The sequence below is a fragment of the Crassostrea angulata genome, unplaced genomic scaffold (genome assembly GCF_025612915.1).
Source record: "Crassostrea angulata isolate pt1a10 unplaced genomic scaffold, ASM2561291v2 HiC_scaffold_93, whole genome shotgun sequence".
Taxonomy (NCBI): Eukaryota; Metazoa; Mollusca; class Bivalvia; order Ostreida; family Ostreidae; genus Magallana; species Magallana angulata.
Window position 1 is genome coordinate 159270 of NW_026441648.1, and position 25960 is coordinate 185229.

Sequence of the window (25960 nt, forward strand, 5' to 3'; positions counted from 1 at the left end):
TGGGATTCAGAATAAGATTTTACATAAAGTTTTATAACCTTGACCTCTCATTTAGCAAGTTGGTTTAAGGTCACTACTCAACTTTCAAGTTGATTTGCCAACATGTCCTATAGGACAGACAAAGTTTGATGTACATTTTCACCCAGAGAGACTCTGAGTGGAGTATAATCCAGGAGCGGCTATGGCGAGAGAAAGTATGCTTAGGTTAAGTATTTTAAACAAATCTGCTATGACATTGACCCCTGGCTTGGGTAACCTTGACTTCTTTTGACCTTGAAAATAAATTGGGTTCTCCTTTTGCCATTAGCAGCCTGTGTAACAAAGTAGGTGAAAGTTAATTCATGTTTAAGAAAAGAAAAATGATAAATATTTTCTTATAAAAGAATAAAGTTTATTTAAAAGGATTGTCCAATATAAACTCAAGTAACAGTGAATAAAATCAACAGAAATAAAATCAGAGAGGATGAGATCCAAGAAAAAAAAATATTAATAACCTCAGATACATATAGACTTCTGTTTTATGCACAGAAATTTGAAAAAAATCACCATTAGGACAAAAAGATCACTGTAAATCATAAAAATACCCAGTATTAGTTATAACAGTCCATCTCTAAAAAGTATCAATGTGACGTCAATATAAACATGCAAGTTCTAACAAAGTCCACATGATTTTATGGTTTCATAAAAATCCAAAACTTTTACTAGCAAAATTATATAGGTCTAAAACTTTTAATGAAAAACTTGTGTATAATTAGGTCCAATAGTAATATAAATGTTCTAATTGAACTTAGTAAACTTAGTTTACTATAAATACATATAACATGTTAGAATATGCCCCAGAAGTCTTTTGAAAAACCTACATGTACTTTGCACATTTAAAACAGTCTATTTTTCAAAAGCTCCATCTCATGTACATGTATATATATAAGGAACAATTCTTACATTAAGTAAAAGAAAAATATTAAACATAAACATTTCCAGAATTTAAGTACATAATATCAAAAAGTCTACAAATATACCATACTTGGGAAATACATTGTACCAATTACTTGTACTGTGAGACTATAAAAGTATGGTATCAAATATCACAGTAGACATACCAGGAAAAAAGTCAAACATCAAACATGAAAAGTGAATTTACAAAATCAGCAGTTGAATGAAAAGATCTGGTCTGCGTTTTACAAATGAACTTAAGACTTACAATCAAATTAAAGAATGCTTATTAATCGTGAACAAATTAATATTTCATTCTAACAGCTGTAAAATATAATTATGGAAATCAAAATAAGTGTGAATTAATGGTTTTATATTAATTTTGTTAAGTAAAGGTATTTCCCTAAGACTTTCTTGTGAGTTCTTTTGTAAAACGCAGTCCTGGAATTCTGTTAAGTAAAACAAACACAATATATAGCTGTGCCATTTTACTGATTATCTAACTCCACAAAAAGTACATATTATAGCACAGAGAGGGTATTTCCTATTAGTTTTTAAACAGGAAACATTGAATGCATGCTTGCTCCAACACCATTTTTTAATATGATGTGCAAAATAATATGAATAATATAGCTGAAAATAGTTTTGGAGCAACAATGCGCTCTATAATTCCTGCTGATTATTATGAAGAAAAACTGATGAATTTTCATGCATTTGAGAAATGGTGGGAATTAGCCCATCTAGGTGACGTCATAAAAAAACAATGAATGAACCATGCTGTGAAAATTTTAGATTTGTGTAACTTACATATGTAGTTTTATATACCATCAAAATATCAGTATGATACAATGTATTTAAATTTGGGAAGGGGGGGGGAAGGTGGGGGGCAGATATTGGACCTTATCGAATATGGTCCTTTAACATTTTTGCATACAATACTGTATTTAAAAACATTGCTAAAATCAAACAAGTAAACAGATATATTACATTGGTTAAGAGTTAGCATTCCTTCTGTTGTAGTAGTAGACTAGGGAACAGATAGGCCAAATGCAGTAAGTAGTTTTTCTTTGAGTAAAAAAATAAAAATATCACATAACAGATCATTGTCAGAAAACAGCATTTGCTAATTACATACATAATAAGTAGTTGTACAATACAATATAATACAAGTCATCAAAACAATCTATGGATCAACAAATGATAATACTGTCTTATGTCATTGCTACAAAAATGGAACCCACAAAAAATTGAGGTGGTATGGGACACCCCAATATTGTGACGTATTTCTGATCAAAATAAACATTAAAATCAAATACATGTATAACTGTTTAAATCTGTTCTTTCCCAGTATTGTTATCCAACAACATAGTGCGATTGGTTAGAGCGTTGGCTACAAATCTGCAATTCACAAGTTCAAATCCGCTGGTGCTTTTACAATAATTTTCTTTCCAAAAATTTTTAAAAATTATTTTTTAGTCAAATATTGTGAAATTTGAAAATTCTAAAACAATCAAAGTATTTTGATGATTGTGACCTTTTACCAATATCAACAGGTGTCCCATACCACCTCAACATGTATCGTAGAGTAACAATATAAAATATTATGGCATTTCTACTTTGTGACCTATGACCCTGACCTCTTTGTTAATTTGACCTTGACCTCTGCCGTTGGTCTGGAGACAGGGAGCCATTTGTGGCTGAGATCTTGATTCTCGTTGACTGTGATGGAATACTTTTGGAGAAGTTCTGTTACAACTGTCTGTGAAGCAAAAATTATCAAATATCTCAGATACAATATGTAAAAACAAAAAGCATCTACTATTGTATTTATCTCCATAAAATGAATGCAAGTCTCTAAAAGCTTTAGCATGGTTTAAGTATATCTCCCTTATACATGTACTACCGAACCGTGTAATGTATTATAATTCAGATTTTTCAATAAAGATTTATCTGTCTGTCTGTTTCTCTCTTTGCTTTCTCTTCTCTGTCACTCTCTCCTCTGTCTGTCCATCTGTCTCTCTCTGTCCATCTGTCTCTCTCTCTCTCTGCCCTCACCTTCAGTATGTTCCCCACCAGCTTCTGCCCTACACATCCTCGGGGACCAGCCCCAAAACAAAATAATCGCTCTTTGTCTTCTACATTGCTGTTAAAAAGTGAGTAGGAATAAGATCACCTATGAATTTAATCACTATATAGGTTCACAGTAAATATATATGAAATTAGTTGGTCACTGTATTATTTTCCATCGATTCTTCAACTACTACATTTACTTACACATTGTTCCATCTGCTTGGATCAAACTGGTCTGGGTCTGGGAAGATGCTGGGATCTCTGTGACCGTGGTAAGACATGTACACTAAAGCATGCCCTTTGGGAATGTGGTATCCATTCAGAGTGAAGTCCTGTAATAATAACCCAATAATGATTTCCTTGAGTCTTGGCCTCAAATCTTTTAGGTTTTACACACAAGGATTGAATGAAATTTATCTTCACGGAACAATGATTGATCAACTGATACGTTGATGTATCATTACAATAATTCAAAGTAATACATACAAATTGATTAATTGGTTGAATGTTATTTACTTCCTCTCTTTCTACTCTCCTCCCTCCTAAGAACTATTATGTCTATATTGTCTTACATACTGATTGATTTATTTATTGGTATTCACTAACTCTTTAGCTACTCTCCTCCCTCCTAAGAACTATTATGTCTATATTGTCTTACATACTGATTGATTTATTTATTGGTATTCACTAACTCTTTAACTACTCCCCTCCCTCCCAGGAACTATACTGTCTTACATACAGATTGATTGATTGATTTATTTATTGGTATTCACTAACTCTTTAACTACTCCCCTCCCTCCTAGGAACTATACTGTCTTACATACAGATTGATTGATTGATTAATTTATTGGTATTCACTAACTCTTTAGCTACTCCCCTCCCTCCTAGGAACTATATTGTCTTACATACAGATTGATTGATTGATTGATTAATTTATTGGTATTCACTAACTCTTTAACTACTCCCCTCCCTCCTAGGAACTATATTGTCTTACATACAGATTGATTGATTGATTGATTTATTAATTGGTATTCACTAACTCTTTAGCTACTCCCCTCCCTCCTAGGAACTATACTGTCTTACATACAGATTGATTGATTGATTAATTTATTGGTATTCACTAACTCTTTAGCTACTCCCCTCCCTCCTAGGAACTATATTGTCTTACATACAGATTGATTGATTGATTGATTTATTTATTGGTATTCACTAACTCTTTAACTACTCCCCTCCCTCCTAGGAACTATATTGTCTTACATACAGATTGATTAATTGATTGATTAATTTATTGGTATTCACTCTTTAGCTACTCCCCTCCCTCCTAGGAACTATATTGTCTTACATACAGATTGATTGATTGATTGATTAATTTATTGGTATTCACTAACTCTTTAACTACTCCCCTCCCTCCTAGGAACTATATTGTCTTACATACAGATTGATTGATTGATTGATTTATTAATTGGTATTCACTAACTCTTTAGCTACTCCCCTCCCTCCTAGGAACTATACTGTCTTACATACAGATTGATTGATTGATTGATTTATTTATTGGTATTCACTAACTCTTTAACTACTCCCCTCCCTCCTAGGAACTATATTGTCTTACATACAGATTGATTGATTGATTGATTTATTTATTGGTATTCACTAACTCTTTAACTACTCCCCTCCCTCCTAGGAACTATATTGTCTTACATACAGATTGATTAATTGATTGATTAATTTATTGGTATTCACTATTTAGCTACTCCCCTCCCTCCCAGGAACTATACTGTCTTACATACAGATTGATTAATTGATTGATTTATTTATTGGTATTCACTAACTATTTAGCTACTCCCCTCCCTCCTAGGAACTATACTGTCTTACATACAGATTGATTAATTGATTGATTTATTTATTGGTATTCACTAACTCTTTAGCTACTCCCCTCCCTCCCAGGAACTATACTGTCTTACATACAGATTGATTGATTGATTTATTTATTTATTTATTGGTATTCACTAACTCTTTAACTACTCCCCTCCCTCCTAGGAACTATACTGTCTTACATACAGATTGATTGATTGATTAATTTATTTATTGGTATTCACTAACTATTTAGCTACTCCCCTCCCTCCTAGGAACTATACTGTCTTACATACAGATTGATTGATTGATTGATTAATTTATTGGTATTCACTAACTATTTAGCTACTCCCCTCCCTCCTAGGAACTATACTGGCTTACATACAGATTGATTGATTGATTGATTTATTTATTGGTATTCACTAACTCTTTAGCTACTCCCCTCCCTCCTAGGAACTATACTGGCTTACATACAGATTGATTGATTGATTGATTTATTAATTGGTATTCACTAACTCTTTAGCTACTCCCCTCCCTCCTAGGAACTATACTGGCTTACATACAGATTGATTGATTGATTTATTTATTGGTATTCACTAACTTTTTAAATACTCCCCTCCCTCCTAGGAACTATATTGTCTTCCAATTGATTGATTGATTAATTGATTAATTGATTGACTGATTGATTGAGTAATATTCACTACCTCCCTAGCTACTCTCCTTCCTCCCAGGAATGGAGGGAACATCCTCTGGACCTCCAACAACATGGCCTCCAACTGTTCCTCATCCTTCGACAAACCAGCCTGATCCTCAGTCTGTAATCAGAAACGTCAAACTATACCATCACTTGTACTGATGAATGACTGAATTATCAGTAAATATTGTACATGTATACTATTCTATCATCTGATTAAAAGGTCCTGCATTCGATTTAAGAGGGCTGGATGGCTGTGGCCATATTTGGGCTTTATTTCCCTCCTTAAGCTGAAGAGCTCAGTATCAGGATATGGTAAAATGCTCAAATTCTAAAGCTAAAATATTTGGATATTTTCTTTACTAAATAATAGACACAATTAACTGTAATATGCTTCTACCTGGTTTTTTTTCTCTTTGGACTGAGTTACTGATTCGATGGCTGCTGATCTGAACAAGGAGGGAAGTGAGGATTGAGTACAGAGCCATGAGAATGAGGACTGAAGTATTTACCTGCTGACTACTGATCTGAATGTGGAGAAAGCAGAGAATTGAGTACAGAACCATGGGAACAAGATTTAAGGTATTTACTTGCTGCATACCAATCTAACTGAGATAAAAAATGAGGATGGGGATAGAGCCTTGAGAACAAGGGCAGATATATTTACGGTACCTGCTGACTACAGATCTGAATGAGGAGGGAGATGAAGTTTGAGGATAGAACCTTAGGAACAAGGGCTGAGGTATTCGCCCATTGGCTGCCATTCTAAATGAGGAGATAGGAGAGGACTGAGGTTAAACCTGTTGGCTGACTTTTGGAATGACGAGAGAGGTGAGGATTGAGGACAGAACCTTAGTAATGAGGACTGAGGTATTTAACTGTTGGCTGCTGACCAGAATGAGTAGAAGGGTGAGGACTGAGGTTTAACCTGTTGGCTGACTTTTTGAATGACGAGAGAGGTGAGGATTGAGGACAGAACCTTAGGAATGAGGACTGAGGTATTTAACTGTTGGCTGCTGATCAGAATGAGGAGAAGGGTGAAGACTGAGGTATTTACCTGCTGGCTGCCGATCTGAATGAGGAGAGATGTGAGGATTGAAGACAATGCCTTGGGTACGAGGGCTGAAGTGAACAGGAGAAGGTGATTGTCCACAAACTTCTCCTGGTCGCCATGGGAACACTGCTGGATCCGATCAGGGAAGTGGGACGAGTTCTCTAGCTTCTTCTGTTTTATTATGTTCAGCAGGTGATTCTATGAGTGATGCAAACAACTCATATTAAATCAGTTTTAATGCTCGTTCCCTCATATAAGATACATTTACAAATATGCTAATGTAGAAATCTCTTATTATTACTAATTGCATCAGTGTTTGGGCTTTTGCCATGTTCGTAATAAGGCAAAGAGCAAACTGTATCACAAAATTTAAATGTGAATACCTTGGCCTCTAAGGCTCTACAGAAGGAAGACCCACCACCGATAGGAAGCTTTATTGAGACAGGCACCGATATTATACCTATAAAACAGAAAATCTGGTTACATCCTGATAGATACAGTTAACCAACTTCTATTTCTGACAACTTTATTTCATGATTAACCTGTGATTAAATAATTTCAAGGCAACTAATTTTTGGACTATGTCATTAAAGATATGTTTGTTATCTCAAGCAAATACAAAAGACATGAAGATATATAATGGTTCCCAGCAATGAACAAGATTACCATGCCAGTGTGTGGTGGTGAGATTAACAATTCGGTCAGCAGTGTCCTCAGCATCTCTGAAGTCCATCCCCAGAAACAGGCTGAGACAGATCTCTGTACACAGGGATTTCATAAAGGAATACAGGGGCACCTCACACCTGTAATATAGGAAGATTCATAAACAAATACAGGGGGACCTCACACCTGTATTATAGGAGATTTATAAACAAATACAGGGGGACCTCACACTTGTAATTGGAGCTGTTCATAAACCAATACAGGGGCACCTCACATCTGTAATATAGGGAGATTCATAAAGGAATACAGGGGCACCTCACACCTGTAATATAGAGAGGCTCATAAAGGAATACAGGGGACCTCACACCTGTAATAGAGGGAGATTCATAAAGGAATACAGGGGCACCTCACATCTGTAATATAGGGAGATTCCTATAGGAATACAGAGGAACCTCACACCTGTAATATAGAGAGGTTCATAGAGGAATATAAGGGGAATTCACACCTGTAAAATAAGGTCAAAAATGAATACAGGAAACATCACATCTGTAAAATAAGGAGGACATAAAGGAATAGAGAGGGACCTCACATCTGTAAAATAAGGAGGACATAAAGGAATACAGAAGGACCTCACATCTGTAAAATAGGAGGGCATAAAGGAATACAGAAGGACCTCACATCTGTAAAATAGGGAGGACATAAAGGAATACAGAGGGACCTCACATCTGTAAAATAGGGAGGACATAAAGGAATACAGAGGGACCTCGCATCCGTAAAATAAGGAGGGCATAAAGGAATACAGAGGGGCCTCACATCTGTAAAATAAGGAGGGCATAAAGGAATACAGAAGGACCTCACATCTGTAAAATATGGAGGGCATAAAGGAATACAGAGGGGCCTCACATCTGTAAAATAAGGAGGAATACAGAGGGACCTCACACCTGTAAAATAAGGAGGACATAAAGGAATAGAGAGGTCTGTAAAATGAAATGTAAAATCTATTAAAATAAAAAGGTTCATTAAATAATAGAGAGGGGCCTTGTACCTAAAAAATGGAAGGTTCATTGAAAATACAGAGGGAAATCACACCCGTTAAATAGAGAGGTTCATTTAGGAATTAAGAGGGACCTTGCGTCTGTAAAATAGTGAAATAAATAAAGTACAGTTTACATAGAACCTCATTTTATTTATAACATATTGGATAGGTGTCTAACATTATTCAAAAATATTATACATGATGTGAACTGATGAAATTTAATCTTCATGGAACCAAAAAAACATTCTGAGTGCAGAGTAAATACTTACAGGCATCCAAGCTCATGTACCCGGTCCTGAACTATTCTGGAAAGAGAACCAGTCAAAGAAGTTAGCTCTGTCCATGTCTACAGGGGACGCAGATAAATTTTTAACTGTATTTTCTAAACAGCTTGTAGATGATATGATTTTAGCAAGTAATGTTATAAAACAAGCAAAACTACTGTAGATCTAATGAAAAAAGCAAACCCCCTTTACTAGGAAGTATTAATAGGACCACAGTATTGTGGCTCCTGATCCTATTTCTCAAGTATTGCTTTTACCCATAACCAAAATGTCTTGAGTCTGAAATCAACTGTCCAGTTGATGCAGCAAGAAACATTTTCAGTTTACAAACTCATAATGTTCTTAATGATTTTGGAATTAATAATATGTAAAATTCTTTTGGGTAATTTTTATTATCTATAAGATTAGAACAAAGTGAAGAAAAACTTTCCCTACTTTGTGTGAACAATAAACATGTTCTCTGATTATGAACCAAGCCTTTAAGAAGCATGCAAAATCAACAACCTAGAAATTGCCTTATTCCCTGTCACTGGACATCTACAGGTTTATACAAAATAAACATGCATTGTGAAGCAGAAAGCAAAGGCATGCTGACTTTCAACTATCAAACTATAGAGCAAGCCAAAATATTTTCATACCCCCTATTCTCCCTTGATTCTTGAACTACACATTTAACTTTGAAGCCATTGGACTACAAGATTAACCATTGGCTTTGATCAGTCCATGATGCACTTGTCTCGCAGTGACTGGTCTTTGAGGTCATAGTTCAATGTATGTACCACCAATCATAACAATTGTTAATACTTAAGTTGGTTAGCTAACAGATACCTTTACTGTCTGAAAGATGTTAATTTGATTTTGAGACTCTTGTTTAACTACACAACATTTGATCTTCATGATGCCTATCAATCAAGTCTTTGGAAAATTTGTCAAACAATTATAACTCTTTGAGATGATAGACTACTCTTGGGACTATTGAAACATGTTTTGGAATGACAAATGTAAGCTTATGACATGGACGTATGACAACTGCATCTCTCTGATATATTGTTCTTACAACTGCATCTCTCTGAGATATTGTTCTGACAACTGCGCCTCTCTGAGATATTGTTATGACAACTGCATCTCTCTGAGATATTGGTCTGACAACTGCATCTCTCTGATATATTATTCTTACAACTGCATCTCTCTGAGATATTGTTATGACAACTGCACCTCTCTGAGATATTGTTCTGACAACTACATCTCTCTGAGATATTGGTCTGACAACTGCATCTCTCTGAGATATTGGTCTGACAACTGCATCTCTCTGAGATATTGGTCTGACAACTGCATCTCTCTGAGATATTGGTCTGACAACTGCATCTCTCTGAGATATTGTTGTGATAACTGCATCTCTCTGAGATATTGTTCTGACAATTGCATCTCTCTGAGATATTGTTGTGACAACTGAATTTCTGTGATATTGTTCTAACTTGCTCTGAAAACTGCATCTTTCTAAGATTTTGTTCTGACAACTGCATCTCTCTGAGATATTGGTCTGACAACGGCATCTCTCTCTGAGATATTGGTCTGACAATTGGATCTCTCTCCGAAACACTGGTCTGACAACTGCATTTCCCTAGGATATTGGTGTCTAAATCCTGTTTGTAATTATCTTGGTTATCATTCTGACAATTTTGGGGTCTATGATATGTTAATTGGACATCTGTATTAAAGAATGAGATATCAGGAAACTGATAGTTCCGAGATATCTGTTTGACTTTTGAAAGTTTCTAGTAAATTGGTCTAAAAACTGTGTCTCTCCAAAGTTTATTTGTATGGCTACTGTAAGTGTTTGATATATTGGCCTGACAACCATCTTTTTACAAGATATTTATCGGGTAACTAAAAGTCTGAGATATACTAGTATCACTATGATGTTCGTTAATCTGTGAGATTTGGATGCAACAGCTGTTAATCATGAGATACTCATCTTACACCTGTTGATATAGTTTAAACCTCCATTCATCCCATCTAACCCCAACCCAATATTGTATTGTCGGATAGTGCTGTTGCCCGTTTCACTCTTTTTTGTTTTTAATGTTTGCTGAACAAGACATTGCTTCTATAAAAATATCTCAAAACAGGATATATATTATACAATCAGGCATTCAGCAGCATAACTGCAGCATAAAGCAGCATAAGTACCTATCACTGTTGTCTTGTCCTTTTAAATCACCTAGGAAAACATAGTCTTCTTAAGAAATACTGTATACAGGGTTATTTTCACTCCAGGTTATTTTCACCCTTCTTCACTTGCTAACAATTTTTCCCTGTCTTAAATTTGCCCAGACAGGTTTTTTTTTGAAGAGAAATAATTTGAGGAATTGGAATTCACCCAGTCGTAAATTTTTCTGGTGACGACGAGAGTAAAGGGGGCGAAAATAAACGGGGGAAATATTTCCCTGCATACAGCAGTTCTATTTTGGGAGTGTCTAAAGCACACAACCCTGGCAAACCATTTATCAGTCCATTAACACTCAATTGACAGTAATTCTATTAAATACTAAATAGATTGGTTGAAAAAGCTTATACTTCTATGAAGAAATCTCACAGAATTTAGATTTGATGATCATGAAGAAACTAATATACTAAAGATTTCTATTACAACAATGGTCATACAGGAAAACTTGGGTCACATACAAGTACAGATGCTTCTACAGCCAAGTATTACAGTTCACTTGTTTACCTTGATATGGTGGTCTGGTAAGAGGTCAGGGAGTCATGGCAGAACAGCTCAGATAAAGAGGCTCGGAAAGCTCCAGCCATTTCTCCTGTCAAGAGAGTAATAAATGTGTAAACCAGACAGCCCAGATAAAAAGTTTGAATAGCACAGTGGTTAGAGCACTGTCACAACACACCAGAGGCCCTGGGTTCGAGTCCCGGTTGAGACTTGACATTTCACCACCTGTTACATCAGTTGATTCAGAGTGAAAAAATTACTACATACATACATCTATCTATCAAATCTTTCACAACTACTCACCATCAGTAAACAAAATGTTGTCTCCAAAGATCTCCCCCATAAACTGCTTATAGCCAAGTTCTGTGAAGTCTGCCCCATCTGCAAAGATCATATGGCTGTTAACACAGAAGTTTTCTAATAAGGTTGTTTATGCTTGAAAAGAATTTTAACAAAATCTCAGCACTCACTAGTGAACTGGTTAACCTTACTTATCATTTTGAAGAAACTTATCAATGTTTTTAAGCTTTTTTTCCACCATGAATTCAAGTAACTTACAAACATTAACTTTATTTAACTTGCAACAATTGATAAACAAGTTCTACAACTCATAATAATATCTGTGAAAAATTGTCCTTTTATAGCAAAATTGTAAACCAAAATGAATATGAACTACAACAATACTGAAAACTACCTTTAAAAAATGTGACAGATCTGTCCTAACAATCAGTGCTCATTCATTATTGATTGAAACTGGTATATATTCTAAACCTCCTATTCTAAGAGAAAAACGTCTGTGTAATTTTTGCAAATTGTTTATTGAAGATGAGAAACACTTTGTATTGTATTTTTCAAAATATGACCAATGTAGATTAAATTATAATGATATATCTAATGTGAACACATATACAAATGTCAATCCCATTAAGGAACTTGTCAATCCTAAAAACATTACAGCTGCTAGAAAGATATGTTGTTTTTCTAAAAAAAACTGTTTCAACGCTAGAAAGGAAAGTCAACAATGAACACTTATACAATTTTATGAATACCAATAATGGTCTTCACACAAGCCTAGTTTTGTTCACCCAATGTTTTGTCCATTGTAGATTTATTAGTTAATGTTTAACTTTTGCATGCTATGTTTAATGTTTTGTTTTATGTAACTCATATTCATGACTGTATGCAGACATGGTAATTGTCAATAAATGAATTGAATTGAATTGTTGGTACAGATGTTAGAGCTATGGGGTCATTGATGAGGGAGGAAGCCAGAGTGCCTGGAGAGGACCCATGTGTTCAAGCGAGCGACCACCATACCCTATCACATACAACCACTGTTGATCATTGGAAGTGAGAAGGGAGAAATTTACAACAAGTAAAATCTCAATAATAGTCACATCATGTCAAGATCAGATGCACTCTGAATTTGATGTGACTAATTAGGATAATCAAATGACCTTTTACCTGTGAGGAGATGTTTGATGGTTTTATTACATCCGATGAAAACTGTGGGAGTGTTCAGGAATCGGGCGCAGAAAACTCGACTCTTGTTGTCCTCAATCTGCTTGGTTACGAATTTGACTGGGTTCCTGTAAAAGTCCAGTGATTTGTCTCCAAGAATCGGCAAGCCGACCGACCCTGGAACTTTGGACATAGTTCTGACTCGGCAAGGTGTACATTTGGGAAATGACCTAAAACAAACAGATTAGCATGAAATTGTATGGTATATTAAAGTGCCGCAAAAAGTTGTAATACTAGTGCGTCTGTATGCAATTTGATTGCACGTGCTGTTGCAATTAAAGACTGTATCTTCCAATCAATAACAATTCAATGCTGATTTTACTTCTTGTCGGCTGCAAAAATTTGATTTATATAGTATAATTTCAAGTTATGGTACGCAACAGAAACAGTTATCAAACCTTTCAATGTTAATTTGATTTTTCAGCTATGACATTGCACCTAAACAGAGATCAATGTTACTAATGGTGTTTATGACATCAAAAAAAACCTCATAATTCAACCTTTTGACCTCCCAATCAGTGTTACGGTATGCCAAGCCATGCTATATCTAGCGTTTCTCACACTTAACCAGCAAAATTAATAGATTAAAACACATGGGATGTAATTACGACAATTTGCAGATGATTAACACATTTCTAGATTTTAAACATCAGATGCTCTCACGTTATCTTGCGCTGGTGATCATACAGATAAGACCATTGATCTACATGTAACTTAGTATGATAATGCATCACAAAAGTGCTTTTAATGCAAATTAATTAGGGCTATATTCTTTTACTATATTCCCCTGTATGTATCATTTTTTATGAATGGTTTACTTCATGCATAAATTTCTTGGCCTAGCTAGCTGTATGATTTAAACAGTTTCATTAATTTTAATTGACCAGAACTGCAATTGTAACTACATCACAAAGCTCACAGATCAATTCATGAAAAGGCGCCTGCCTTCTGTGGGTTCAGAATTTTCTCCTTTTCCCTGCCGGGTTCTAGTTCCTACTAGTTCCCCTTTTTCGGTATCTCTTAGCATGATCATCAAATTGATCGGCCATGTAAAAGGTATTCCGAATGTTTTTGTAACAAAATTGTTGATTGGTAGATCAAAAGAATTCCAGAGATTTTAGGCCAATCACACGTCCTGTCTTTCCTTTCAATCGGCTATCATTTCACAAAATTCGCCATATTGATGAGTGATTTTACGAAAAGAGACCGATTTTCTCGTTTGGCTTGAAAGTTGTGTTGTTAAATACTAACAATATTGTTTTAAGGCAGTCTGAAATGACGGCTGGTGAAGAGATATTAGACAACCGACCCAAACGAAAGTTCGTTTGTGGAGCAGTCGAAGGTAGATATGACCCATAATAATTAACATTTATGATAATGTCAGCAGTTTTAAGGTTCTTGCTTTATTGATCCATAACTAAATTCGTAGTTAATTATTCATTGTTCTTAGTGACGTTTCTAATCGTTTGGAAGGTTAGAGTTGTATAAAATAGACAGATGAGAATGGTATTACGTAGTACATGTCGACTGAGCGAAGTGCTATTTTTAGTGTACATATCTATACAGTTTTATATGCGGAAATGGGGCCATGACAACATTTATGCATTTGAAGAGCACACAAGTACATGTAATATTTTGTTACAAAGGTAAACTCGCCCATAATAATTAATGTTTGGTGGGGCAATTTGTATTTCTTGCACTCAATCAAATCTGAAAAATAGATCCAACAACAACACACACTCCTGAGTGTGTTTAGCAGAGAGGGTAACACACATTTTGGGGAGTGCCACGAGCACCCGCTCTGCTGAACAAGCCTCTGGTTTTTCCCTTGTGCTGAGTTGCTGACTCATTTATATTTAAAAGGGCTTTGAATGTTGATTTTACATCTGTTTAATACATAAAAATTGAACACCAATAAATAAATGCTGGTCTGTTAAAAAAAAAATAAAGATCATTTATAATTATTCAAAATTAATTACACCTGAGGTGATAATAGCTATAATGGCGGCACATGTTACCTGAAACAACACAAGCCAACACACCAGTTTTAAAAGGGACTATACCATCTTAATCAGTAAACAGGGGATCAAAATCACTATAATTTATTTTCAATAGAATTTTAGATAAATAGTGTTAGAACTAATACCAAGTTATCATTGATGTATTGATAAAGAAAAAAATTGTGTCCAAAATCTAGTTATTATTCCAGAATATTTCAGTCCTAACTGAACACAACACTTTGTAAATTCATTGCATCTAGAAATGATAACAGAGGGGTTAAACACCAATACATTTTATGTAGAATATAGTCATGCTTGATAAATTGTGCTTATTTGATTGAGAATCTATAGACTGATTATCCAGAAAAAGATACCCGACTTATATAAGAGGGTCAATGGCAAAATCTTAATAAACTTGGAAACAGACAACTGACTTATAGGCGAGTATATGTGGTAAAGACAAAAGCATGGTAGCATTTGAGCCCAACAGTACCAAAGGGTGCTACACAGGGCTCTACATTAACTTTTTTTCCTACTTGTCCATTCGGACAAGTGAGCAAGATATTTACTTGTCCGAATTTCAATTCACTTGTCCAAATTTTTTTCAATATTAAAGATCAAATATTGTCAACTTGAAAACTAAAGTTCTGTATTACTAAAATAAAGTCATTTATTGATTATTCTTGCCATAATTAATAACCTGACTTCTTAAATGGAAACTTAAAGTGTCTTTCCTAAATGTATTGGTTCCATATAACATTAAACATGATTTGTCAGCTGTAGCTTTGTCATGGCAAATTACAAGACATTTTAAATTTAGCATCAGGTTTTAAAATACATGTAACTCTTATATTGATATTGATTTCTCATCTGTTTTTTAAACTAAACACTGAAAGTCATCATAGTCTATCAATGATGAATGAAACCTAATATAAATTACATTTCTTTCCATAATCCTTAAGTTTATCTTTGCTACCTGTTCTTCCTTTCTTTTTGATAACGTGTGTTTGGTACTGTGTAAGAACTAAGATCCACACCTTTACAGTTCAATATTGAAAGTTGTTTGTAATTAGTGAACTTCAATCCCGATCAAGAGTAACTCAATTGCATTTCAATTTGAAGTCGGGATCAAAATTCTAAATAACTAATCGATAAACTTATAACGGGACTACGGATAAACTTATCACAAAACTTTCTTTACTTTTTAAAATGTTGGAGACTTCTTTACATAAAAATGCACTTGTCCAGTCGGACAAGTGGCAAGCAATATTCACTTGTCCGTATATATTTTTAACTGGTACCGGACAAGCGGACAAGCGTTAATGTCGAGCCCTGCTACAATGTTGAATCAGTTATCATGATTCCAAGTTGATATCAATACGGTGTGTGCTGAAGAATATCGTTGTTATTTTTCAGGATTTTATGGAAGACCATGGACCACAGAGCAGAGGAAGATTCTATTTGAATGGTAATGTAACTGTTTACCCATTGAGAGTGTAATGTAACTGTTTACCCATTGAGAGTGTAATGTAACTGTTTACCCATTGAGAGTACCCATTGAGAGTGTAATGTAACTGTTTACCCATTGAGAGTGTAATGTAATTGTTTACCCATTGAGAGTGTAATGTAACCGTTAACCCATTGAGAGTGTAATGTAACTGTTAACCCATTGAGAGTGTAATGTAACTGTTAACCCATTGAGAGTGTAATGTAACCGTTTACCCACTGAGAGTGTAATGTAACTGTTTACCTATTGAGAGTGTTATGTAACTGTTTACTCATTGAGAGTGTTATGTAACTGTTTACTTATTGAGAGTGTTATGTAATTGTTTACCCAGTGAGAGTGTAGTGTAACTGTTTACCCATTGAGAGTGTAATGTAACTGTTTACCAGAGTGTAATTTAATTGTTGACTCATTGAGAGAGTTATCGTAGCTGAATTTCAAGTGTTATGAAAGAGTTCAGAGCTTTGTTTGATACTTATTGACATTTCTCTCTACCAAAATGTAGTAATCATTATATAACCGCTTTGTTTCAAAAATACTGTAGGTTGAAAAAGATGAAGATGAACACATACATGTATGCTCCCAAAGATGACTGTAAACACAGGGCCTTTTGGCGAGATCTCTACTCTGTGGAAGAAGCAGGTAATTATCCATACAAATCACAACTTATAGCTTCATTACAGTAGTTTAAAAAAAAGACCAGAATTAGATATTTGGAAAGTGCATCAAAATTTATAGAATTTGTATGAACAGCGACTATGTAATTTGGAAGGTTCAGTAAGTTTATTGGGTGGTAGGTATGAATTAGGATGAGCTTGATGAGGTATTCTGGTGTGATATTGTAGAGAATTTGACCTCCCTGATTGAAGCAGCCAAGGAGAATGGTGTTGAGTTTGTATACGCACTGTCCCCAGGCCTGGATATCACATTCTCAAGTGCCAAAGACGTACAGTTCCTGAAACGCAAACTAGAACAGGTATTCTATCTTACTAACCATGCTAACAGCTCTATTTGAATTGGTGTGCTAGTAACATCATTGACATGAGTGTGAGATATCACACTTTTATTTAGAACTTCTACTATTATTCAGACTGCTACATTAATTAATATCCTGTGTTAACAGCTAGCTAGAGTTGAGGTCTTTTTCAGGATCTCTACTTCGAAGTTGTTGTCAATTTTGATCAATAGATTTTAAAACCAGGAAGTTTTTAGATGCACGTCAACTGTGAATGTCAATTGATGTGTGCATTTTCAATAGAGCGGTCTCAATATAATTGCAGGGAAAGGGGGGGGGGGGGGGGGGGGTTGTTCACCAGCATTAGATTCATACAAATGGAAATGATCAGTAAAACATGGAGAACTTGGCTTTGAAAAACAATCAGACAAGGTTCACAATCAGTAGATTACAGATGTGGAATTTTACTGTTACTGCCCAATTATTACAGCTCTGATTTTATGTTTACTATTTTCATGTTAGGTTCTTGCAAGTTATCTGAACATTAAAATCAATAGTAGCATAAGAAAGAGCATGACCTGCAAGAGCATGCCTCACTTGAACTCTAGCTAGTCCACAATGCTTTATGAATATATTGATTATATAATGATTATAAATCTTCTTGATGTTTTATCTCCACCACTAGTGATACTGACAGAGAACTGGGAAATCAGACTCTGCTTTGTGTTTTTATAGGTGACAAGTTTTGGCTGTACGGCGTTTGCCTTGCTGTTTGACGACATAGAACCGGGATTAAGTGAGACAGACCGTAGCGTGTTTCAGTCTTTTGGATCAGCCCAAGTAGCTGTCACCAATGAAGTCTATCAGCACCTGGGACAACCTCAGTTCTATTTCTGTCCAACAGGTAATTCTAAGAGATATGAATTATCAAGTTTCTGGAAATTATTTTAATTAATGTAACAACATTTTACCAAAGGATTCCTGGGTGAATGTTTCATCTGAATTGCTTCTGGAATTTTTTAGAATATTGTTCGTCGAGAGCTGTCCCTAACTTGCTGTCATCAGATTACTTAAACACTCTAGGAGCCAAACTCCTAAAGGACATCGACATCTTGTGGACAGGTAACCTTGTTCTGTTTTCTCTAGGTGGAAATAATTGCATTAATAAATGAATGTTAGCAAATAAACATTGAAGGATAAGGGTAAGAAAGTTAGCATTGATGCATGAGTGTAACAAGTATATAAAAAGTAACTATTGTGTTGGTTTTTTTTAAAACAATGTGATCTTTGAAGAAAACTTTTGTTTTGATTGATATGAAAATGTCCGAGCTTTAACAGAAAGGTGTTTATGTTACTAGGTCAAAAGGTGATCTCCAAGAAGCTGACCATCCAACACTTGCAGGAAGTGTCCTCAGTCATAAAGCGCCCCCCTGTCATCTGGGACAACATCCACGCTAACGACTACGACCCCAGGCGCATGTTTCTGGGACCCTTTGACGGTCGATCCCCCGAGATCATTCCTTACCTGCGTGGACTACTTACAAACCCTAACTGTGAGTTTGAGGCCAACTATATGGCTCTCCACACGCTGGGTCAGTGGAGTACCTCCAACAACGACGGATTGAAGAAGGACATCATTGCAGGTAGTTTCACTGGTCAAAGTCCAAAAGGGAAATTTAATTTCATGTCACTGTCAATTGCAGAAAAAATGTGCTTTTGACATAAACAGAAATCAATGCTAATGTTGATGTTATTAATTACAGTTCTGTTTGGTTTCAGATGGTGAACATCTGAGTCCAGTGGCATCAGATATAAGACTTGAAACAGAGAATGATTTTGGTGCTAATGAGGATCTGCCCTCTCGCATCGACAAACGATACCAGGCCAGGTTGGCACTGAACATTGCACTGAACGACTGGATGCAGGAGATCAACACCAACCGCCAGCCGCCGCGTGTAGTGGCCCCCCTCACAATCACCGGTCCTCCCATTCCTATCCCCCCAGTTCCGGCACCACCCATGGACAACAGTGCCACTGCAGTGTGTGGGGAAAATATGGCAGCCTCTTTCACTGGAAACCAGCCAGTAGTTTCCCAGGGAAACCTTGTGAATTCCACCATTCCTTCAGACAGCGAGTCTGAACTTTCTGAAGACCCAGAGCCCATGGAGTATGTCCCTACAACTGTGTCCACATTGGATGGCTGTAAGGACACCTCCCCGGTGGTTCCTGCTGAGGACGCCATGCAGGTGGAGACAGAGATGCCCTCGGTGGTCATTGACAAAGACTGCTGCATGACGAACCCCGAAAACTTCACTCGGGAGGACCTTGGTGTGCTGGTAGACTTTTTCTACACGCCGTTTGACCATGGAATGACCAGCACGCAATTGTTACAGGACTTACATTTCCTAAAGGTCAATGCTGGGGTGGTGGTCCAGGGTCAGGCGAAGACAAATCTTGCCGAAGCGACCGCCTGGATGGAGGCCGCGGAGAAGTTCTTGGCTGTGGTACAGAAAGTGGATAGGATGATCCGACTCCTCCAGATGATTCCTAACACTGCTGTTGTTCACGAGTTCTTCTCCTATCTCTGGGATCTCCAGGGATTAATTCAGCTCTGTGCTTGTTATGTTCAGTGGCTCAGTAAGTAACTCACACACTATTTAAAAACAATGTTGAGTCATTTTTAGAAATTTAAGAAAATAGCTTCATGATATTATGGTTCCATTTATTGAGGTAGAAATTAATTTTTACTTTTCAGAACTTGGACAAATCAAAGAATCTGCTTTACCAAGGCTGTCTGAACCATCTCCTAATTCTCCTACATGTAAGTCTTCTATTAGTTAGGAAAGACAGTTATGCACCTTGAAGTGAGAAATGTTAGGAGCTACATAAAAACAAAACTTCAAAACTCCAAGATAAACATAAATTAGGATTATACAGATTGACTGAGAGATTGAGTAAGAGTTCCTCCTAACATTTCTGACTTGTTCTACAGTCATGCCTGGTTAATGTTTGACTTGTTTCTAACAGACCCAACACTGAAGACTTTAATAGAGTAGACCTCTTCCTTCTCTTCACATTGGACGGTGTTTGGGAGGGGCTCGCACTGGGAGCAGCTCACTTATTGGAGATGGACTCAAATGTGAAGAGAAAAGGGGGATTCTACCACATTTTTTTTCAGAGCAAAACTTATTCCCTGCAGATTTTAGAGGTGCAGGGTCTCCTTGTGAAGTAGCTAGAGAAACAGCCATGGGAGACAAGCACATCACAAGCAGGGCCCTGCCACCTCTCTGGAGGGCCTTCATTGACCTGGTCAGGAGAGCTTGTTTCTCCTGATCTAGGATGTATCATGACTGTAGAACCATTTTCTGCCGAATAATGCCAAACAAAATACCCCTCAACAGTCTTAAGCTACTTTTTCTTTGTTCAGAAAAAAATGATAAGTATTAATTGATCTATAGCAATGTTTTGGGGCATTTTCAAAGATTTTATTCTGCAGCAAAATGCACAAGGTGCCTCAAACTTAACCCCAATGTTTCCTTTTACAGGCGAGGGTAAGTATCTTTTTCTGTAATATATCTCTCTCGGATATAAAGTTTGCAAACAAACACAAAATGTGTACTAGATATAATGCATTTGGCACGGCTCTAATCACAATCTCTTATTTTCTTTCATACTATACCAGGGTGTTCAAAAGGGTATAAAGAACTGTTCCATAGTGGAGACCAGGAACCCTGGGTATTTCGGGGCGGAGTTCAGGGCGAGATCCAAGTATGTATAACGGAGCAGCCACCCGCCGACATCCAAGCGTCGTCCACGTCATTTTACTGCTTACTTGTATTTTGTTCTGGCAGCCATACTTGTATGACTGTCTAAACAGAGAAGTTGTAAACATTTATTAACCTTTATTTTATGCAGTTTTTGCTGCCCTTATCCTAAGTTTTATTTCCAGGACTGCGCTGCGGCCATTGGAAAACAAGCAGATTGTACAACCAACTGTGTACAGGTCTCTACAATGTAGTTTCTGGCTTCTTGCCGTTCTGTCGTAATGAATGGAGATCAGACCTCGGTCAAAATCTACATTCATTGTCAAAAATATCTCAGTTATAACACATCGGACACAGTTTGGTTTGATGCAATTTGTCTGTTCCTAATTAACTTTCTTTTTTTCAGATCTTGCGCATTTTGCTTTTTGCCTTGCATTTAAAAGGCATGCAAATTACAGTGGCTAGAATACTTGGTGATGTACATACATAAATTTCTCTTGTTTGCTGGTTGGGAGGGATATCGGCTGCTTTGTTCAACAATTTTAATAAAAACATTTTTGTAGATGGCAAATTTCAAACTAGTCAACAAGAGTATTTTCTTAAAAGTCCATGAGTATTTGTGCCACTTGTGTTTTGCAGTAGTAATTCTTGACATACTTAGGATAGGGACCAAAGACTGTTGTATGGCAGCCTTTAAAGCAATTATTTTGGCTTTTAACAGTTTTGTTCTTAATTTTGGAAATTTATTTTGGAAAATAGAAAAAATTTAAAAGAGCTGTCATAATGTGTTTTTTGCGCTCTGCGGCTAGAGAAACTGCCAGTTTCTGCGCGTCCCTATTGATTCAACAGGTTCGTTAATGTGACGATTTTTCTTTGTACAGCGTTTGTTGCCGAGTGACGGTGCCCATGACCTTTTCCTGATGCGACCTCCAGAGGTCCTACTGAAGAAAATGTACAGCTATCGGCCATACCAACTCTCTGATGAGGTAATATACTGGAACCTTGTTTCCAAGATTTTGATATCTATTTTTTATTAATAATTGCTAGTTAAAAAAAAAATTATCAATGAATAATTTCTGTTAAGTATGCAGTTATTATCATAATTTTCTATTCAAAAAAGGAAATAAATTGTTTGCTATGATTAATATTCTGTAGGGAAGATTTATCACAGGTTTATAACATAAAGTTTTCAGTAACCCAATTCTCAAATCAGCAGAAAACTATTTGATAATGATTGATAGTATGATGCTTAAATAGTATATAATTGAAATAGGCAAAAAAATATGCAATTTTGGATGAAAAATTGATCTTCCAAAATTTGTTTCACTAAATATGAACAAATGCCCCAAGCCGATTTCAACTTGTGATCTGTAAATCACAAGCCAGATACCTTAACCACTGAGCTATGGTGATATTCAATCAATTTGATTGATACAGATTAACAAAACATTTAAATGGCCATTTTGTAACATAGTGTCCTAAAAAAGTTTGTCTTAATGTGGTAAGGTACCTTAACTTAATGTGGTAAGGTACCTTAACTAAACAAATTGTTTGCAACTATACTCTAGTCCCTATATATGTATAACGAGAAGAGATCTGATGTCGCCTTTGTATCACCTGAACAGTTTCTGTGATCTAGTGTTTCTTTGTGTTGTAGGCATCTACTTACAACATCTGTTTGCGCACATGTGATGACGGAATGGATGGAACAGAAGTGTTTCCAGACTATCCCAATCTTATTGCTGACAGGTCAGTTATGTTCTATCCCAATCTTATTGCTGACAGGTCAGTAATGTTTTATCCCAGTCATATTGCTGTCAGGTCAGTATTGTTTTATCCCAGTCATATTGCTGACAGGTCAGTAATGTTTTATCCCAGTCTTATTGCTGACAGGTCAGTAATGTTTTATCCCAGTCATATTGCTGACAGGTCAGTAATGTTTTATCCCAATCTTATTGCTGACAGGTCAGTAATGTTTTATCCCAATCTTATTGCTGACAGGTCAGTTATGTTCTATCCCAATCTTATTGCTGACAGGTCAGTAATGTTCTATCCCAATCTTATTGCTGACAGGTCAGTAATGTTTTATCCCAGTCTTATTGCTGACAGGTCAGTAATGTTTTATCCCAGTCATATTGCTGACAGGTCAGTAATGTTTTATCCCAGTCATATTGCTGACAGGTCAGTAATGATTTATCCCAGTCATATTGCTGACAGGTCAGTAATGTTTTATCCCAATCTTATTGCTGACAGGTCAGTAATGTTCTATCCCAGTCATATTGCTGACAGGTCAGTAATGTTTTATCCCAGTCATATTGCTGACAGGTCAGTAATGATTTATCCCAGTCATATTGCTGACAGGTCAGTAATGTTTTAGCCCAATCTTATTGCTGACAGGTCAGTAATGTTCTATCCCAGTCATATTGCTGACAGGTCAGTAATGTTTTATCCCAATCTTATTGCTGACAGGTCAGTAATGTTTTATCCCAGTCATATTGCTGACAGGTCAGTAATGTTTTATCCTAGTCATATTGCTTAGAGGTCAGTAATGTTTTATCCCAGTCATATTGCTGACAGGTCAGTAATGTTTTATCTCAGTCATATTGCTGACAGGTCAGTAAGTTTTATCTCAGTCATATTGCTGACAGGTCAGTAATGTTTTATCCCAGTCATATTGCTGACAGGTCAGTAATGTTCTATCCCAATCTTATTGCTGACAGGTCAGTAATGTTTTATTCCAGTCATATTGCTGACAGGTCAGTAATGATTTATCTCAGTCATATTGCTGACAGGTCAGTAATGTTTTATCCCAGTCATATTGCTGACAGGTCAGTAATGTTTTATCCTAGTCATATTGCTTACAGGTCAGTAATGTTCTATCAGTCATATTGCTGACAGGTCAGTGATGTTTTATCCCAGTCATATTGCTGACAGGTCAGTAATGTTTTATCCTAGTCATATTGCTTACAGGTCAGTAATGTTCTATCAGTCATATTGCTGACAGGTCAGTGATGTTTTATCCCAGTCATATTGCTGACAGGTCAGTAATGTTTTATCCTAGTCATATTGCTTACAGGTCAGTAATGCTCTATCACAGTCATATTGCTGACAGGTCAGTAATGTTTTATCCCAATCTTATTGCTGACAGGTCAGTAATGATCTATCAGTCATATTGCTGACAGGTCAGTAATGTTTTATCCCAATCTTATTGCTGATAGGTCAATATTGTTTTGTCCCAGTCTTATTGCTGAGGGTTTGTAAAGTTAATCTGTAGGATCTTGAAGTTGAGGGTTAGGTTCATATCAGTTGTGACAGGAATGTTCACATTGTTACAAATGATTTACTAATATATATTTTTGTTTGGGGGGGGGTGTTATTTTTTAAAATTTAAATAAAATCAAATTACATTTTCCAAAAGATAACATTTATATTTATTATGATTTTTTTTCTAATCTGTTGAGACATTTGGAAATTTAGTGTATAAGCTCCTTTGTTGATGCATCTTTTTAAAATGAATTGACAGTTATTTTCGCTCTCACAGAATTATTGGTGCGATCGTCTCCCTCAGCCCCGAGTACTGTTTTGTGGTCTGTGATGACCAGGGAGTCTGTGGATATGCACTGGCCTCATTAAATGCTGTGGAGCTACGCCAAAAGTCGGAGGTGTCCTGGATACCAGCCATGTACCAGAAGTACCCCAAACCCAGCAAGGAGGAGCTGACCCCCAGCGAGGTAAGGACACCTCCCCCCCCCCCCCCCAAAACCTTTTCTAATAGTGAATAATTAAGTGAAAGATGAAGGTCAGACTTACAAGTGCAACCTATTTCGAAAGTTTATTTAACAAGACACACATGGGAGTCTGTCCTCTGTGTGGAAGTCTTTCATTAGGTACACCAGGCACTAAATGGACCAATGGACTGAACATTTCACTGTATTTTCATTTGTTTTACTTGTAGGAAGTGATAATGAGTTTCCACACTCCCCAGCGCTGCACGCCTCTCTCTGTGACCCAGCGCTATCCATCCGTTATCCGTCTGGATTTTATTCCAGCCCGCGTGGAGGACTACAGTGTTCCCAAAAGGCTGCTAGCGTGTGCAGTGATGGCGCTGAAGACGAGTGGATCAACAGGAATCCATGTAGAGATGAACGTCGGAGACAAATGTATGATTGACCACTACCAGAGGATGGGCTTCTTCCCGATCGTGGACATCCCTGGGGCTCCCGACGATGTTGTGTACCTGGGCAGGGCCATCTAATAGTCACTGCCCAATCAGCATTCCAGACGGAGGACCATGTGATGGATTCGACCAATAGGAAGTCTGGCCCCCGTCTCTAAAGTGTCCGTGTGACCTCATTGCTTACCCTGCATCTCTCTGTACCGTTATATCGACCCAGAAGTTATGATACATCTGATGTTCATGACTGGTTGCAACACTGTGATGGAAATAGAGAGGTGCTTTTATAAAAGTGCTCAGTTAATTATATTGGAAAATATGAAATAAATGCTCGATGTTCTATTTGTTGTACAAGTCATTGATCTAACTCTGCTAATCTTGGCTGTGATGTTACAAGTAGTGCATATTTTGTGGATCATTTATAAATAAAAGAATAAACATTCTGTTTATTGAATTTCTTAAAAGAGATATACCGGTGATGATTCTACTCACAAACAGTTGGTTTTGTAAACATAAAATGTATTTTGATTTGTTGGAATAAATATGAAGTATGGATGTTATTTAGAGTGTTTGGTTAAAGTGATATTTGTTAAGTTAATTATCAGTTAAATGTCACTTTTTACAGGTGACAGTATAAATTCCTAGAATATTGATTCTTATTGTGTGTCCGAGGGTTACCCTTAGTTATATTGCTCAGTGAATCTTAGTTGTTTAAGTTCATTATTATGAATG

At 36.4% G+C, this 25960-nt stretch overlaps 2 protein-coding genes across 3 annotated transcripts; one reads left to right on the forward strand and one right to left on the reverse strand.

The window, feature by feature from the left end:
- Window positions 1–369: 369 nt before the first annotated feature.
- LOC128169084 (putative cytochrome P450 120) lies at window positions 370–13896 on the reverse strand. 2 transcript variants are annotated; one of them, XM_052835256.1, is made up of 12 exons: window positions 13777–13896; window positions 12775–13001; window positions 11614–11691; window positions 11317–11401; window positions 8571–8606; window positions 7269–7405; window positions 6986–7062; window positions 6606–6800; window positions 5559–5669; window positions 3208–3335; window positions 2989–3076; window positions 370–2692 (listed from the first exon to the last, which is right to left on the reverse strand). In XM_052835256.1, the coding sequence occupies exons 2-12, from the start codon at window positions 12962–12964 to the stop codon at window positions 2558–2560; spliced, it is 1260 nt and encodes a 419-aa protein (XP_052691216.1). In that variant the 5' UTR covers window positions 12965–13001; window positions 13777–13896; the 3' UTR covers window positions 370–2557. The 2 variants fall into 2 exon arrangements, with proteins under 2 accessions (XP_052691216.1, XP_052691214.1); XM_052835254.1 differs by having other exon boundaries at window positions 13751–13889.
- An 81-nt stretch (window positions 13897–13977) lies between these two features.
- On the forward strand, window positions 13978–25671 carry LOC128169083 (protein O-GlcNAcase-like). The gene is made up of 14 exons (XM_052835253.1): window positions 13978–14173; window positions 16248–16299; window positions 16880–16977; window positions 17181–17311; window positions 18026–18194; window positions 18314–18412; window positions 18649–18933; window positions 19070–19927; window positions 20046–20111; window positions 20973–21058; window positions 21936–22040; window positions 22712–22803; window positions 24596–24785; window positions 25010–25671. Exons 1-14 carry the CDS (start codon window positions 14107–14109, stop codon window positions 25307–25309), a joined length of 2598 nt encoding a protein of 865 aa, XP_052691213.1. The 5' UTR covers window positions 13978–14106; the 3' UTR covers window positions 25310–25671.
- The last annotated feature ends 289 nt before the right edge of the window (window positions 25672–25960 follow it).

Coding starts and splice junctions, on each gene's coding strand:
- LOC128169084 (XM_052835256.1), bottom strand. CDS start 12,964: ATGTCCAAAGTTCCAGGGTCGGTCGGCTTGCCGATTCTTGGAGACAAA. Junction 11,402..11,613: donor CAACATTTTGTTTACTGATG/GTGAGTAGTTGT, acceptor CTCTCTTGACAG/GAGAAATGGCTGGAGCTTTC. Junction 8,607..11,316: donor TACCAGACCACCATATCAAG/GTAAACAAGTGA, acceptor TTCTCTTTCCAG/AATAGTTCAGGACCGGGTAC.
- LOC128169083 (XM_052835253.1), top strand. CDS start 14,107: ATGACGGCTGGTGAAGAGATATTAGACAACCGACCCAAACGAAAGTTC. Junction 18,413..18,648: donor CATCGACATCTTGTGGACAG/GTAACCTTGTTC, acceptor TTATGTTACTAG/GTCAAAAGGTGATCTCCAAG. Junction 21,059..21,935: donor GAGTTCAGGGCGAGATCCAA/GTATGTATAACG, acceptor TTCTTTGTACAG/CGTTTGTTGCCGAGTGACGG.